Source organism: Maylandia zebra, linkage group LG17, assembly GCF_041146795.1.
Source record: "Maylandia zebra isolate NMK-2024a linkage group LG17, Mzebra_GT3a, whole genome shotgun sequence".
NCBI classification, from domain to species: Eukaryota; Metazoa; Chordata; class Actinopteri; order Cichliformes; family Cichlidae; genus Maylandia; species Maylandia zebra.
The window spans coordinates 19,083,110-19,101,326 of record NC_135183.1 but is presented as its reverse complement, the minus strand read 5'-3'; the positions used below and the strand labels follow the sequence as shown (position 1 = coordinate 19,101,326).

Here is an 18,217-nt window from a genome sequence, read left to right as displayed (position 1 = left end):
CTGATGTTCTGTCTTCCATCAATATAATGATATTTTGCAGAGCAGATGTTTTTCAGCCTTTCCACTAGATCATTGGCAACTCAGGTTTGGGTTCAGTCACTTTGCATGCAACTTGATAACATGAGACTTGATATGAAATGTAACATTGTGCAATTTTTGCCTGTTTGGATTGTGGCTAAGACTAAATCCAACCCTAACCCTACAAGCGTCACAGGCAGAGAAGGGAAAGAAAGAGGGCAGGTCCACACCTGGAGGACCTGCCCTCTGGACACCTTGTTGTCCTTTTCTATAGTAAAGTATAACGAGTACTTTGGTATCTCAAGTATATTTGATTAAGTACAAATTTGTACTTGTTCTATTGCTGTTCACTGACATGTCACTACAGAGCTAATTTGTCCCTTATTACCATACAGTATGAAATGTTCCATTTTTCTCTGTTCACTTGGAGCTCGACAGTACATTATTATCTTGGGTGGACTCATTCTTGGCTGTATTTCATTGAGATCTAATTCTTGATATTGAGTTCCTGAGTCTAAGCAGTGAATAAATCCCCAAAGGTATGAAAATTCATGTTCAGTAATCAAATTCTGGTAAAATTCTGACATATCCTCATACTCCTCACAGTTTAGTGCAATTTTTGTTTTGGAGAAGAAGTGTTGGACAGACAGCTGAGTTGTGGCTTACATCCCTGTCCTTTAACTTCAAGTTGGACCACTGAAGCATCTGACGGGCAGAGAGATAAAAACGAATAGTTAGCATCGCTGAACATGACGTGAACCTGACAGATATCGCATGTACATGCGTGTCAGAGTTTGAAATGGAAGCAGCTGCAGTTGAAAGCTCCCACTCGGACATTCATGGTTGAACACATGCACATCCAGAGGCAGATGGGCGGGGACACTCCAATCGCTGCAAAAATTAATGGCTCATGTGATGGCCAATCAAATGCTCGGCAGCCTGTATCAATAGCCAATGAAACAGCTGGTGGTCTGAGTCGTGATGAGCTGGACGTCTGTCAGTGTCACCTTGGTAACAGCAGGGGAACATCTGACCTTCAGCACTCCACCAGGCAGGAAGGTTGACCGGCCAGGTTTAATTGGCAGGTTACCAAAGGGACCGTGAACTGGAAGATGATGGGATATTTACATGATGGTTAATATCAGCACAGGTTACAATGAGATTTACTGTCAGATATTTTCATGTAAACGATAAATATTTTTATAGTGCTTATCAAAGTCGGTGTATTTCTGAACGAAAACACATGTTTAAAACGCTTAATTTCTTTTGCAGACAAATGGCAGTGAATATACACTTTTATTCCAACATTCTGTGAAGTTTTTGATTCAGAGAATAGACTGAAGTACAAGTAAAACCTGTTGAATTTTACATAGCTAAATTCCCATACTTTTAACAGTTACATACTCCACAAGAGTATGTAACTGTTAAAATCTACAGTTTTAGGTAGACATTCCCATCACTGAGCCATATGATTGGTCCCAAGTTCATTGTGACAATGAGCTCATCTTCAGCCAAGGATACCTTCAGCAGATGGTGTGCCTCCCACAGAGTCCATATCTCATTAATATGGAGCCAGTATGAAGAGATTACATGAAGATATTGAGTCTGACTAAATCTCCAGAGGAACTGTGATAACTTCTCTGAGCAAAATGTAAAAAACTCTAAGTGTTTCAAAACCAAAGGGTGCTCATGCCCTCATTTATTTTTATTTTTTTAAGTATCCCCATTTTACTTTCTGTGCCTAGAGATTATTTGAAATAAGTACAGAGTTAGAGTCATAAATTATGTGGCATTTAGACTCAAGCAAAGCTACGTAACAGAGCAGAGTCCAACAACGGTAGACAGTAGGAAAGGATCCCCCTGAGTTTAGACCAGACCTGAGCATTTCACTGGCTGCAGGCCATATCTGGCCCTTTAGTTGTCCCTGGGAAATGGGAATTCAGACAAGAATAAGTGTTACAGTATAACCATTAAAAAAGAGGAGAGACTAATGCAGAATGTATTTTTTTAAGAAATCCTTGTTTGTTTGTTTGTACTGCCGATAACCCGTTAGCCTCTTTTGGGTTCACCCAATTTATTTTTGTCATTTTAATAGCAATATACTGCAATACCTAGAGTAAGATATTGTAATACATGCACACTGTAATTTACTATAAATGGTAAAGGGTTGTTTTACAACAACTAACTAGTGTTGTTTCTGTTACTAACTAAGGAAAAATGTTCAGCTTCGTTAAAACCATTCCTGATTATTGAAATGAAGCTTCAAAAGTCTAAAGGTAGAAACTGAAGATCTCATAGGATCATGCTGGATTGAGCTGTTGACACAAAATCAGGTTGGTGAATAACATCCACAGATTACCTCTTACAGCATTACTCTGTAATGTGTGGATATCAATCAGTAACATGGGTGCAATTGTGTGAGTGTGTGGTCACCGAAATCAGTCAATATTCTTCTTCCGCAGTGCTCAGTCAGTCCATCACTTGTCAATTTCTGTCCCCGTCTCATTGGATAACAAGTTTAAAAATATTTTCTCATCACTGAGGCTTCCACGAGCACTGGGGTTGAACCCAGAACTTCAATGCTCAGAGGAGACAGCTACAAAGTCCACATCTAATCAGACAGAAGTTTGAATATAACACAAATAACACACAATATTTCACATTCTTTGTCCTTTTGTTGGACAAAGAAGACACCTTTTGTTTCAAGCAATAAACTGTTAAAAATGACTGCAGAGGGAGAACCTTGTGCATCTGTATCTACTTACCTGACTACCATTTTATTAAAGCCTTCACTCCTCTTCAGAAATCAAATTTTTTTCAGCAAGTCTGCACCTCTAACTGTTCTTGTGGTATTTACTTTTAACCCTTTACAGCCGGTTAATTATTGCTCTGTTGCCTTGGCATACGGCTACTGATCTCACTCTTTTTCAAACTTTTAAAAATTATTTTCATTCTTTAAACAGACGTTCCAGTTCTGCTTTGCTGATGATTAGAGAGGAACCGGAGTTTGTTCCTGCACAGACACTTTTTACATTTTCACATTTTAGGAAATGCCAAACCTCATTTCCTGAAACATTTTTTTAAATTCTATACATGGACAAAACAAATAAAAACTAATGGAAAAACTAATAAAGATGTCACTGGGTTACCAACCCAGACTACCAAAGACTAGAGATTCTAAATAAGATAAAAGTAAATTCTCCAGACTAGTCTTCACAGTCACAAAAAACAGACAGGAACACAGATGTGACCCTTGTAACCATCAACTGACGATGGAAGTTACTTCATCTGAACCCAAGGGAACCAGTGGACCTGTGGATGGGGAAAACCCATATGGAAAAGATATATAAAAATCTTATAAGGTTTGTATCTGTCTTGTGTACAACTTGTATGAAAAGCATACAAGGGTGAAAACAGATGTAAGATCCCTTGAAAAATTATATAAATGGAACTTGTATGTTTTGGATACTTCCTAAAACAATATATGAAAGTAATGAGAAAGTGGCCACTTTCATGAGTAAATCATATAAGCCTTATATGATTCACTATATGAAGCAAGCTAAAGCTGATGCAAGTCTTTTATAGGTTTTTCCTATTTCTTTATATGGGAAGGTAATCGAGCCTTTAAAATGCCTAACTTCAGTAATAAAATACTTACAGCCAGGTGCAAAGCTGTCAATAAAAACTGGTTTTGGTGTCTATAGTTAGCTGAAAGGTGTCGAGTGGATAGCTGTTTGCCAAGTCTCTGCCAAATCAAGTCACTGAACTTAACCTCTAAACTTAACTCACTTGTGGTTTTCATGCCATTTAGAGACTTTTTGATGGACTCTGGCTAATAATGTGGTCTGTAGTAAACTGTATAATTGCTAACAAAGCTAGTCAAGGTTGGCTGACTATTTAGCAAGAAAAAAACAAAAACCACAGTGGCACCCAACATGCTAATTGCAAAGTCCTGCTGTCACAGTGGTTACATCTATCTTTTATATACAGTCCATGTTACAAAGGAAGCCCTTTGACAGCAATCGGCATTGACCTACCTCAGGTCCTGCGAGTCAAGGTGGGGTATTGGAAACTTCCTTTTACATTAAACAGTCTGCTCTAAGTATGAATTTGCTGGAAAAGTACAAGCACAAATTGACTGTCATTTGAATTCTCACAGGGCAATGGCTCATTTCAAAAGGGACATTTTAAATCTCTTGCCAGACTAACAGGGATCCACAATCTTTTTTTTTTCTTAAGGCCTTGGAGAGCTCTTTACATCATGGCATAATGACACCACACACTTCAGTAGCAAAGAGAACAGCAGAGCCTCAATGTCAGAGATTTAAATAAGACACCTTCTATCTGTCACTCTCCAAGGAGGCTCTAATCGATCAAACCTTTTCTGGAACCTGTGATTCTAATTTTATGAGTTTGAAGGTGTGATCAATGTAGGGGTGGACACTGTACATGAAAGCAATGTCCTTACTTAAACGGAAATAGTGCTATAACTTCATTTTAGGAATACGAATTTCAAGCAAGAGGCTTAATTGTCTGCTTAGCTCAAGGAAAATGCTTCAATTAAGCATCAGTGGGGTATATTTGTGGAACAATTTTTTGAAGTGCAAATGCTGTAGGTAACAAGTGACACCACAGTTGTGGAATTAGGTCCATAAAAAATATGTCCTTTGGACAAAGACACATTTTTTTTATTCACTCTTGAGTTTCTATTGCTGGATCCATGTGCCCTGTGAAGTGCCTTCTTCTGAGTTTTGCAGCATTTGGGTGAGTCTGAGCAGAGAGTCAGCTCTGTACAGATCACAGATCATGTGTCCATGCTGTAATGCCACCTCCACCAGACTTTAACAGAAGATGTGGTGTGTCTGATCAGGAACCGTTTCTCTCCAGTTCTGTTCCCATGATTCTGGTACAAGTTCATCTTGGTTTCATTTTCTTCCCCAGGGCTTTGCCACCTCTTTTAGCTGTTTTCTGTTTAATCTATCCTTCTTCTTGAGTGTAAGCTGTGATTTGCACCTTGTTGTAAACCCATCTGTATTTCCATTCATAAAGCTGTTTATTAGGGCTGGGTATCACCACTGATTTCTAGAATCGATTCGACTCCGATTCACAAGGTTCCGAATCGATTCAATCCATGATTCGATTCAAGACGAATCGAATTGGAGAAATTTGGCCTCAGACAGTCAGAAATATTATAATTCAGATCATGCATCAGTACATTTCCATATTTTTATATCTATAAAAAGAAAACTGACACTTGTGAGACTTTATCAAATGTGTAAATATCACAGCAGATGCCTTTGTGTCAAAGTAACTGAGGATAAAACACAGAAAAACATGAAGGTGATTTTTCTGGCCTGGGATTAGGGATGGGTATCGTTTAGGTTTTATCCGATACCAGTACCAAACCGGTACTTTTGAAACGGTGCCGGTGCTTAAACGGTGCTCGAACCGGTGCTTAAAGAATGGAGAACACACACTTTGTCCAAAAACCTCTCATGTTTAGCTGTTTTTTTGTAAAAAGATAACAATGTTAGCCTTTTCTGCAGCTATAGGGGATTTATGGCATCACTCTTGGCTGGAAGCAGTGCTTAAACAATGGAAAAAAACACAAACTTTATCCAAAAACTTCTCATGTTTAGCTGTTTCCCTCTTTTTCTTTGGTTATTTTAGTCTTTTTGGCCAGGGTGAAGGGAGTATCTGCCATCAAACAAGAAGACAGCCGCATGTAACTACGATGGTGTTTGCTAGTTCACCTTAAGCGACTCACCCAGAGAAGAACGGCTGTTGCTGTCATCATCATCCGTCATCATTTCTGCTACACTGACAGGGCTAGGGGCCAGGGCTCTAATCTTCGGGTTCTTGGGGGATGTTGCGAACTCCGGGTCCGATAACAGGCACCACACCCGCAGTAGATGTGCTCGGTGTGAGGTCTCGCAGCAAGCTGTCAAATACGGTGCATTTCTTTCTTTCTTTCTTTCTTTTAAAAAAACGCTATGCGTCGCCAGGTGTTTCATCAGATTCGAGGTGTTGCCTCCTTTGACAGTATCACAGTATCACCTTAAAGCACTTGTTGCAGGCTGCTGAGTTTGCAGCTTTTGCTGTGAAGTACAGCCAGACTTTTGACCGCTTTGCCTTGGGCATTTTTAATCTGTAGCTCTGCTCTAAAAGAACGTACGTACCTGGACCCGCCTACTATCCTTGGAAAGGTAAAATGATTGGCTAGAATTTAAAGTGTATGACATCTCAGGGGAAAAAAGCACCGAAATAAAGCACCGAAATGTGCACTGCTTTTCGGTCTGGTTACTACCGTTTATGTCAGAACCGGTACCCATCCCAGGCTGGGATTTTATACAAATATTCTGCAGTAGATCAAAAACAAAGGAAAACCATTAATCAACATATGAACATTATCTGATGCTGCTGACGTGAAGCAGAGCAAAATTACAGAGGTTTGATTAGAGACGGATCTAAGCGTTTTGCAATTTTTCATAATTTAAAGTTTAAATTTGTTCAGTATTGAACAGCAGAAATTAGACTTTCTTTTCGGAAGTAAGTAAAAGGAAAAAAACAGCGTCCGACAGCACTGTAAACAACGGTAGACTTGTCCGTAACAAGCAAGCGAATGATGCAGAAAACAGATTTTTAGACGGGAAACTGTTCATGAAGTATACTAAGAGACAGAGAGAGAGAGAGAGAGAGAGAGAGAGAGAGCTGTGCATGAAGTTTGATTTTATCGGTGTGGAAGCAAAACAGCAAAAGTCAGAGGGAATTCATGACGATGTTTATGTGAAGCATAGTTTGGATCTTCTTTTGCTGCTGGTTCAGTCAATATTGTTTGGAGAGAGATAAAAACCTGCAGCTTCAGAATCTAACGCAAAAAGGAGGTAAACACAAAGACACCAGAATCAGCGAGCTGTCGGCCTTCAGCCCCGACCGTGTCCGTGCCGTCGGGTGAGAAAGGCGACATCTCGCTGATTCTGATCCGTCGGCGGGTCCGTGCTTTGTGTTTACGTCTTTGTGCAGAATCCGTGTACCTGCTCTCATTTACTGTTTTAGCTGTTTGGTGATTGTTGAAAATTTGTGAGGTTTAACCTGAGATTCTGGCATGTTGGGCAAAATAAATTTATATTAAAATAATAAATTCAGGATTTTAATGAATCGATATCACGTTATCCAAGCTAGAATCGATTTTAATCAATAAATCGATAATCAAAACACACCTCTACTGTTTATATGTTGTAGACTCTGAAAGGCCTACTTTGTCAAGACTTTTCTTAATGTGGCTAGGTGTTCTTACCGAAGAATAGACTTCTGCAGTCACTCCTCATGTTTTTATCTCTCTCTGATAGTTTGCTATGATTTGCTTTCCAAAAAGACTCAAAAGGCAGATACACAGGAAATGGTTAACAGGCAAATAATGAAAACATTTACAAGGACAGTAGATAAGAGTACTGCACTGGTTAATAACTCACATTTCTCTTTTCTCACAGGCCAGTCTTCAGTCTTTTAAGAAATAGGCTCAGGTTGGTACTGTCCCACAGGCACATTCACAAATCGTCTCACAGGCTGAGTTGTCAGGCCAGTTTCTTCAATACCCCTAAAGTCCAATTCTTTGACTAGATCAACTCTCAAGCCAGTTTCCAGAATTCTCTACTGCTCTGAGGTAAAACACTCTAGGTGAGTCTCCAGAAGTGGCACAACAGGAAGAATGTAGGTGTAATGATGAGCAGCCACAGTTACCTCTAGAAAGAGGTAGGAAGATTTATTCTATCAAAGGTTCAAGGTAATGCTGACACTATTGGCACAATGATTCTTCAACCAAGACTGGGTGTTGGGAAAAGACAGTCTGTCGATGGTTATACAACATCGAGTGTTTGCTGTAATGCTAATTTTGTTGATCTTTATTTTACATGGTCTTGATGTCTTCTTGGACATTTTACATATTCTCATGTCAATCAGGCTGAATAATGCTGCTAATAATAGGACTGAGGTGTATACACACCAGAAGCTATTCACAACAACATGGCAACCAGCGACCACAAAGGGGGATTAAAATTTTGCAACTTCAAGCAAATACAGGCAACATAATCACTGCCAATGTGAGCTTTTCTCAATTTCCAGGTGAGCAAGTAGATGGATTTTTACGATGGGAAACCCCTTAACACCAACCCTTAACAACGGTTACCTTGCTGGTTGGCCAATGGGGCTGACCACTTGTTCGCTCTTTTATATCATAACTCAGTGCATGAAAGCACACATGCCAAAGAACACGTTGTGATTAAATTAGCCACATCATTAGCTCCACAACAGATTTGTTCCACAAGTGCCAGTTTAGCTCAGTGGGTGAACAGGTGACCAAATACTGCATGGCCACAGTGGCCATGTTCGAGTATGACCTATGGCCCTTTGCTGCATGCCCTCCACCCGTCTCTCACCACTATGCAATTTAAAAAAAGAGTTGTTCTGAAAAATCAGCACGAAAAGTGAGAAAATTTCTGTTTGGTCAACTATTTTTTTTATTCTGCTACTGTCTCTTGTTTGGTGTCATTTAATTGACTGGATGATTGAGGTCTCCTCCTCATGCTGGTCACCAGGTTGGTCACACATTGCTGTGGGACGGCAGTCCATTCTTCAATCAGCTTTTCTGTTGGTCACAGAATAAGCTCTTTGAAAATTGACAGAGAAGATTCGGCAAGTTTTTCAACTCACAAATTTCTCCTTAGAAATGTTGCACCATTTAAGGGGAAGTAAACAGGCTATGCAATAAGATATATTGCTTAGAAAAAATAATCAACCAAAAACAAATTTCCTTCCTTTTGGTGCCAAGTTTTTATTCTTCTGTCAATTGAACACACAAAACAATAACACTTCCTGCTTGTGAGAAGAAGAAGAAACCCTTAAAATGAGGGCGTCTCACACTACCATGTAGACCTCTCACTCTGAAGCCTGATCAACAGTGAGCAAAGGGTCAGAGGGACACCTAATCTAAATAAATACACCAAACCAACAAATTAAACTAACTGTGCATGTAGATGCCTGAAAATGTCATAAATTTCTTGTTGATATTTATATTTTTAAAAAGGGCATCTGGGGATACTAGTCTATGTGCGTGGAGTAGACATTTGCACAGCTGACTGAGCACGACCATCAGGTATTCCAATAAAAAACAAAGACGTGTGTTTGCTTTCTTTATAATATGATCTGAATTTTGGCCTGGACCTGCACTGCACACAACACACAACCAAGAACATGTAGCTTTATTGGAGCAACAATGTTACTTCAGCCCTGTGTGCTGGGATTCTTCGGTACCACATCTGGCCCAGCTGTTCAGCTGCAGAGTCTACAGCTTCACATTGAATCCCTCAGAGATGGAAAAAGTGTGATTTTTGAACATGTGTATATGTGTGTGTCTGTGTCTGTGTATGTGCGCTTTGTCTTCTCTGAAGAATGAGTCTGGAAATTCTTTCCCACTGTGCTATAAAGAGCTTATGTGTACATGTAGTTTCAGGCATTAAAAGTGGAATAACTGAAATGCAGAAGTGCAGATAAGAGCAAGTGGACGTAAAGTGACTAATGAAAAACCAATCTCAGCAGACACATTCATTTAGGGAGAAATCTGCACAGGAAAGGCCCCGGTGCCCATTGCTCAGTTACTTCACAGCCAGATAAATCTGCATGCGTGTAAAACCAAAGAGAGGCACACAGAGAACCTTTACTTTGTTTCATCTTCATTTCTCTTCTGTCTGGTTTCTCGTCATCCAGAGCTAGCAGAGGAGAAAACAGCGGAATAGATTTGAACAGCGCTGGGGAGGTGTAGCTTTCACACGCTGAGACCCCCACCCACCTCCCTCCCTCTCGGTCTCTCTCTCTCTCTCTCTCTCTCTCTCCCTCGGTCAGCGCGTGCCTCTCGGTTGGAGCAGCAGCTCGTGCTCAAGTGGAAACGCACACCGCAAACATACTCACTGCTGAACGGGCGGCACGAGACTCTTCCTCACCTCCATCACCAAGCGTCACTTTCTTCAGTGCACGAAGGGATGCTAAACAGGAAGGCTTCATCACCGCCGCCACCACCATCATCATCAACCGTCATCCTCATCTGCGAGAGAGAGAGAGAGAAGCAGCGGCTCTCCGTGGGCTGAAAAAGTTGAGGAAGATAGGGTTTATTAAAGGAGCACCGGAGGGGCTCGTGCCCGGCGTTAACGCGGGATAATCCACCCGGCACGGTCTGATCCTACTTTGGAGTGTGCAGGACCTGGTGCTGAGTGGGATTTGTTAACGGTGCTTTCCAGGATCGTTCCGTGCACCGTCCCCGGTGCTGACTCTGACCTCCGGCGTGTTTGTTTTTTTTAGTCCATTTTTTCTTCTTCTTTAAACGATCGGCCCGTTATTGTTATTACTGTTATTATTAACGGGTCCGGTGTTTAATCCCATCGGTGTGAGCTGGATCTGGTCTCTGGCGGTTTAACGGGATCCCCACATGTGCCAGCGGATCAATAACAGCTTCCTGGCATTTATCTGTGAACTCCCGTCATGTCCCTGATGGATTTCTTCCACACCACACGCACTTAATGGATTTCTAACGGTGCTGTAACGAATCCCGGGACCGTCCCGGGTGGACTTGAGGGTTAGTTTATTGACCGACGGTAACCTCAGCCCCCTCCCCGGGAGCAGAAACAGCCCGCAGGTATAAAGCAGGTGTTCACATCTGGGTTACCGAGGAAAACGGGACGTGCAGCAGAGAAAGCGCGGTCCTTTGGACTGAAGTGAGTCTGACTAATAGCGGATCACCCCCGGAGAGGTACCCTTCCACCTCGGGGACCGACTGCTGTTTAAAACGGACACGGAGATCATCGCTTCCTAGCGGGGGCGAGAGAAGAGAAGTTACCGGAGAACCAGAGGAGTTTTTCTTCTTATAATATTTACCGATGAACCTGTAATGTTTGGACAACCTTCATGATCAATATCTGAGTGATTTCACTGAAGGAACTGATTAATTGATGGTGGATTTTAAAAAGGGGGTTTTCAGCTCTTTCTGTGGATTTCTGTCCCCACCGAGCGGCATCCATGTAATCAATACAATCCTGGGTTATCAATCAGTTTTAATCCAGCTTCCATCCGTCAGGCTCATGAGCTGGAAAGCTGGGATCGTTTAGACCTCGTGGAGTAGCCGAGTGAATTATCTCCTCCACGGTGAAATAAACCCACATGCTGGCCGTAAATTATCCACTTAACCCCCCTCAGGAGAGGGAAAGGAGAGAGAGAGAAACCGAGTGCTATAGACACAGACCGCAGCGAGAGAGTTATTACCGTTTTTAAACTACACCTTTATCAGCAGCAAAGCTAATTTTAATTTGAAATCCATCAGAGAAAAGGGGTCAAACGGAGGCGCTTCCTCAATTTTTAACAGCAACTTTAAGTTTGTGTGACAGAGAAGTCACTACAAAACTGTACTTTAAAAACAAGATTACTGAAGTATTCTGCTTTGGGACAAAGCCCTAAGAAAACTGAGTAATTACAAATTAATCTCGAGCTTGTAATAAAAAAAAAACAAAGACAAAAAACTGGATTTCTTGACAAAGATCCGAATTCAAAACTTTATTTTACTCAAAATAAGATCTGAACATATTCTGGTGTGACTTTGATTTGATTAAGTCTTCATTTGATTCCAAACCTTAAATGCAATCATACTAATCTCCAAGAGACTTGTAACACATCTTAATGTCTTGTAAGTTATTATAATCTTCGACTGTAACATTATGACAATCCCATAATAGTCCGAAAGGGATTTATTTATGGTTTATTGCGGATGTGTAAGAGCTTTAACTCAGAGCAAATTAACTTTACTCGTACCTTGGGAAAACTACCTGCCGCTTTAACCCCCTTGTGTTCGTTCAGACTTTGGTTGAGGGTCTTTGACTTGGTAACGTGACCGTTTTTAAAGTTCAAACTGATGATTTCCATCATCCATAACTGACTTGAATTTACAATCTGAGAGGAAATCCAGATAAGGTTGCTTTTACAGCATAAGGCTTTATTCCCAGTTTTATACCTTGTGGTGGTTAAGTGTTTAGCTTACCCAGCTGATTTCCAGTCTATGGATGATATGCTCACTGTATAGCCACATCCTCAACGGCATACCTCCTCCGCTCTGTCCCTCTCCTCCTTCTCCTTCTCAGGCTTCACTGCTCTTGAAATCGAGCCATGCAGCATTGATTTTTTTGTTTCTGTTCACCGCAAAACCAAAACGCACATGACCATCTCATTTTTTCTGTTTTTTCAGTTTGGTTGCCTGAAATGTAAGACGTGCAGCAGTGCTGATTTTTCACATCTAGGCAGAACTCAAGGACGTTCATAACAGTCCATCAGCAGCAAGGTCAGAGTTCAGTTTTTCAGATATATAACTGCTGGAGTTTCATCAGCACAGACTGATAGGCTGACAGGCTGAATCAAGACTGGAATCTTTTGGACGATCAAAACACATTCAATCACATCAAGTTTACTGTAAACAAGCTGAAATCTGACCTGTGCATAAATGAATATTTTTTTGAATCAGAATCTGTTTCTGCTGCTGAACTTTGACATTATTTCTTTGCTGTTCTAGTGACATTTTAAGCTAAATGGGACTAAACGACAGCAGCCCGGGAGCCATGCGGAACGGCCGTGGCCTCTCGGATCAGTGGGCAGAATCAGTGGTGGTCCGGCCTCGAACCACTGAGCGCCACATAACGGTGCACAAGCGCCTGGTGCTGGGCTTTGCCCTCTCCATACTCACCCTCATTATCGTAACAGCAGTAGCCGTTGCGCTCAACGTCAAATTTGAGGACTGTGGTGCACGAGATCGCGATGAATCAACTGGAGAGCCGAGTTCCCGAGGCCCCGGTGGGTCTGCAAAGTTGAATGGAGGCAGAGGGGAAAGGACGGGGGAGAAAGGGGACGAAGAGGTGGTCCAGCCGTGGAGAAACTCACGATTACCAGGCTCGGTGAGGCCTCGGCACTACGACCTGCGGCTTGCCGTCTACATGGATAACTTCACCTTCTCTGGCGAAGTCAGCATTGAGCTGGAGTGCATTAATGCCACCCGTTTTATTGTGCTGCACGCTGATCGCTTAGAGGTATGTTGGTGCTTTGTTTTTGCTCACAGTGAGGATAGTGATAATTTAAATTCAAGCATGTAGCAGTCTAGAGCCCAAGGACTCCTAGGTAATGTCACTTTTTACAAACTGAATGACCAACATGCTTGGGGTTGTCCAAAATTTTAGGTTCTTAGGTTCTTTTAGGTTTTTGGTTCAAAATCTACTTAGGCACAGACCCACCCGAAATAATCAGACCTGTTCCAAAATGCAATCAATTAGACTTATCAAAGAACCCAAACACCAAATATAAGCTGCTTTTACTGATGATTACAGCCCAGAGCTTTTCCTCAGCTCACTTGACAGAGTTGAATGTGAGAATAAAAAAGTCCAACTTTGGATTTTTAGCCTGCCAGATCCCAAACACTAGGTTAAACTGAGCCTGTGTTAGAATAGCAAACCGTCTGCTGAATTTACAAAGAAGCAAAAGCGAGAGTGTTTACCTGTACGCTCTACCCCAGCAGTATCCTCGCCTTAGCCAGCCTGAGTATTTCCAGTGTTTTGTGAAAAAAACCCCAACTTTAAATCAGGTACCAACCTGCTTCTCCTGATTTTTGACTTCATGAGTGAAAATACCTCTATAGCTATCCTATTCAGAACCTTTTCTAATGTACAGCAGATTATAAAATTAAACCTTTCTCTGCACTGCACTGCATTTGAGACATTTAATGCTTCTTACACAACTCTAGATTTTCAGTGCTCTGAAAGAAGTTGAAATGTGACACCTTCAACTGTGGCAACCTTTTCATGGCATTAACAAATGATATGATGGACATTACTTCAACGTACCTCTTACCTCAAAACACAGACATTGAATCATAAATTAGTTTGAATCCATTCAGGTGTGACTGAACCCCAAACCTGAGACCCACACCAGTAACAATAAGACCCTGATTGACACAATTAAGCTTAATGGAACAAATTTACATCTTTGTTACTGGATCAGGTCTTGGCTGTGAAGCCCTCTACATCGTAGTCCAGACTCAACAATTCTTAAACACTAGACATACTATAGTCAAATAATAGTTAAATAAACTCAACTTTATGAAATGGGCAATGCTGGTAGATTATTAGCTATATTGGCTGTGCATTGGTTGCTGTTGGTTACGGCTGTTTTTGTCTACTAAGTTACAAAAAATAGAGATGAGTACTGGTATTGCATCTCATTACTACAGCTGAAGTCTCCGGGTCCATGAAATGTCAGCAACACTATTCCTGGCCAGTTTTAAATTGGGTACTTTTTCTTTCAGGCATGAATTAAACTCTTGGAGATTTACAATTTTCTTGAGAAGGTAGTGCAGCAAAGCCTTTTGAACCTTTAAAATGACAATAGTTACTCCCGTTGGGAGCATGAATGCCCCAATTTAATGAGTAATTCTGAATTTCTATTTGCTGTTCTTATATGAAATTTAAGATAGTAGGCAGCTTGGCAGAATTGAATTGGATACCAGTGACCCCACCCCTAACCATACCAGATTAGGTTATTATCATTATTATTATTACTATTAATAATAATAATAATAATAATAATAATAATAATAATAATAATAATAATAATAATAATGTGAATACATTTAATTTTATTATAAATACATAAATAAATATAATACATAAATACATTTTATTTATAGGCACCTTTAAAGACCCTCAAGGTCACCTTACATTAGTACAAAAACAGGTCAATGAAAAATAAAAACAAGTATAAAAATATAAAAGCCAAACAAGGTAAAAATAGACTGAAATGGAATCATGATGAAGGGTGTGCAATTTTGAACAAATAGGTTTTAAGGTGTGATTTAAAAGTGGAGAGAGAGTTTGTAGTGTGGAGCCGAGTTCCCGAGGTGGAAGTGCATTCCAAAGTCTCAGGGCAGCTCTGAGTCCCGTAGAAGTCAGCCGAGCAGGTGGAATAGAAAGAAGAGGAGGTGAGGAAGAGTGGAGTGTACAAGGGAGTGAGTATGTATGGAGAAGATCAGATAAATATGGGGGAGTGAGGTTATGAAGCGCTTTGAAAGTGAGAAGCAGAATCTTAAATTGACACGGAGCTGAACTGGAAGCCAGTGGAGCTGTTTATGAACAGGTGGTATATTTTGAGGAGATCTAACTTACCCCATTAATCCAGAAGTTTATTTTATTTATTTATTTATATATTGTTATTAATATCATTTTTTGCATCCCCAAATAGAAACCTTGTAACAGAAGACTTGTAGCCACAATGCATGTAAGGGAGTTGATGTCAGCGGTAACATCTTTTCGTCTCAACTCTAATAGTAGAATGAGAGATTCCTGAGAGCTGACTTGTTTGAGATAAAACTGGATGATGGTTGGACTAAACTTGTTTGCAGTAACTTATTTGCAGTCATGTTATTGTTATTGAGAATGGTCAGTCATGATCTAATTACTGTTGAATCCAGCTCCGTACAAAGTCTACATCATGAAACAGAGATTGGTGCGGTGCAGCCTGTTGATGTAGACGTTTTGATCTTTTGATAATGTTCCAAACAAAGCTCCTTGTTTGCATCCAGTGGTCTGCTCTGTGCTGAAAGCATCCCGACGCTCTCTAACAAAGAATGTTTATTTCCAGATTTGGCCTCGGAGGTTTCTTTAACGAGGCTAATTAACCGTCAAAGTTGCTGTTTCAGCCCAATTTCGGAGACAAGTGCGTGGTGAGAGAAAGCCTCAGAGAAACGCCTGAGCAACGTGATTTTTCAGGCTGGTCATCTCGGCTAATGTGAGAGAAGGATAAATCTGTCTAATTTGGGCAGAGGCCAATTAAAAACCCTGCAGCCCCTTTTGTGTTTGTGTCAGGGCACACTGTGAATTAAGAGGTGCTGTCGGGTGCCAGGCAGGTCTCCTAAGGTATCCTCAGAGTTAATGCATTATGAAAAGAAAAAAATGTCAAGATGTTGAAAGGCCAGAAAACAGAAATGTGAATAAAAATAGATGCGGCTGGTAGCAAGGGGAGGGATAAACACTCCTGAAAAGAGAGCTTAATTCACAGATTCAAAGAAATTGAATGCAAAATGCATTCGAGACGAAGTGAAGTGAAGGTTTTCGGTCTGGAGATGTCGGCTGACCATTTTCCCCAACTTGCCAAACACTGTCAGTTCTTATCCAGATTTCAGTCCCTCCAGACAGCCAATGATTTAACTCCATGTCAAGTAAAATTAACATGCAGGCGCGCCTTCCATTTGGCTAATTTATTCCTCCTCCAGTCCTCCTTCCTACATCCTCTGATTGTGACCTGGAAATCGCTGGATGTTCCAATCGCTTAAATGCACCACAGAGGAGATGAAGAGATGAGGAGCTCCGAGCGCAGAAACACAAGCATGTCCCATGGGGAAATTTTCAATACCCTTTGAATTGCAATGCCTGTACAGTAGTCAGTAAAATCTGACACATCATGCCCATTCAAGCTGAGATGGATTTGATATCTGAATTTAATATATATGATTTTATTGCTTTTTTTCCTGTGCATATACTCGCCACCCGCTGTGTGTCATTGTTAAAAGAGATGAAGGTTACGGCTTTACATTGTGTTAAAGTGGTTAATAGTGCAATCACTTCAACACGCCGTGGTTGCTAAACTGGTTGTGTAGCACAATGCACTTGTATTTGAAATATGTGAAAATAACATGCAATCACTTATAGACAATTATACTAGTTAACTGTAAAAATAGTTTGTGTTGGAATATAGAAGCTGAAATTAGTTGTCTTCTTTTAATCTGGGGTTTCAGCTGACTGAGAGCAGCACAAGTATTGATGAAGGGCAGCTGTGTGAACCTTAATGAAAATGAGCTCAGGGTTTTCACACTTTGTTATGTCAAGGTCAAGATGCAGAGTAGGTTGTGACCTGTTTAGGGTTACGGTTGGATCAACCTAATGATAGCCTTAGACTTTAGGAAAATGGGAATGTTATAACAGAACTATAAAGAGTTTGATTTGGAAGGTTGGAAGGACTCCAGGCTTGTTTAGCATGTGTCTAAAATATAGCCCTAATATCCTGCCTTTGGGGTTCATTGCTGCCCTGATACATGTTAAAATGTTAAATGTGATACTTTAAATACATTATAAAGACTAAGTTGACATTGGGGAGTGCTGTTCCCTGTGCCTTGTATTTGAGAATATATCTATGTTTCGGTGTTCTTCTAATATGGTTTAGATTGTGTAGAACGATGTAGTCTTTCTATGTGACTCACTCCTCCTGAACATTTTTGGGGGGTTAAAAAGTTAAAATCTCACCCAGTCAAATATCTAGTCAGCCTTTTGGATTGCAGTCTGTTGTTGGGGGCTGCACAGTGGAACAGTGGTTCAATCTGCCTCACAGCAGGGTTCAAATAAGTTTGAATCCATCATTTGGCTGGGGTGTGTGGTCTGTGTGGAGTTTGCATGTTCTATGCGTGAGCACTCCAGTTTCCTCCTACAGTGTAAAAGACATGCAGTTAGTGGGGTTTGGTTGGGTGTGTTAGCCCTGTGATCTGTCCAATATGTCACCCATCTCTCATCATATGGCAGCGTTAATAGGCTGATTTATTAATGGATGATGCTGATGGTATAAAAGGTGACCAAACTTTACTTTTGAGCTTTGCTAAGTTTTAGTAAAGGGTCTGTATTCTGTTCCAATTATATTGTGAAAAAATATATGTACAGTATGATAAAGTAGGAATGTAAAATATTTCAGGGTATATGTTCTTTTAGAGAACATATTGATATTTTCATTGGGCCGTGTTCAAGTAATTCAGGGTTAAGTTTAAGGCCAACTATGATTGCAACACTTCTCGCTGAAGCCCATTGGTGTGAAGCAGAAAGCCCTCCCTAATAAGAATGTGAGCTTCCTGCGCTTCCTCGTGGTCCGATCTTGGGGCGTGCTTAGTGTCAGAGGGTTCATTAACACTGGGAGACTTTTTAGACCTCACTGGTTTCTCCAGTCAGGCATAGATCACCGAGTGGTAATGAAATCTGTTTTAAAGTCATCTTCACCAACTTCTTTCTACTCCTGAGGCTCCACAGATTCTGTACATTGACCCATTTTTTGGACATATTTGACAGTCAGTTTCTATATTTTTTGATGG

At 40.7% G+C, this 18,217-nt stretch overlaps 1 protein-coding gene across 1 annotated transcript in view; it reads left to right on the top strand.

Annotated features, from left to right (window-relative positions):
• The first annotated feature begins 9,922 nt into the window (after nucleotides 1–9,922).
• The window catches only part of LOC101477232 (thyrotropin-releasing hormone-degrading ectoenzyme), a 272,984-nt gene continuing 264,689 nt past the window's right edge, over nucleotides 9,923–18,217 (top strand). Inside the window, exon 1 of the mRNA XM_004566481.3 lies at nucleotides 9,923–13,130. Coding sequence (XP_004566538.1) covers nucleotides 12,636–13,130 — 495 coding nt within the window. The 5' untranslated portion in view covers nucleotides 9,923–12,635. The remainder of the gene's footprint in view (nucleotides 13,131–18,217) is intronic.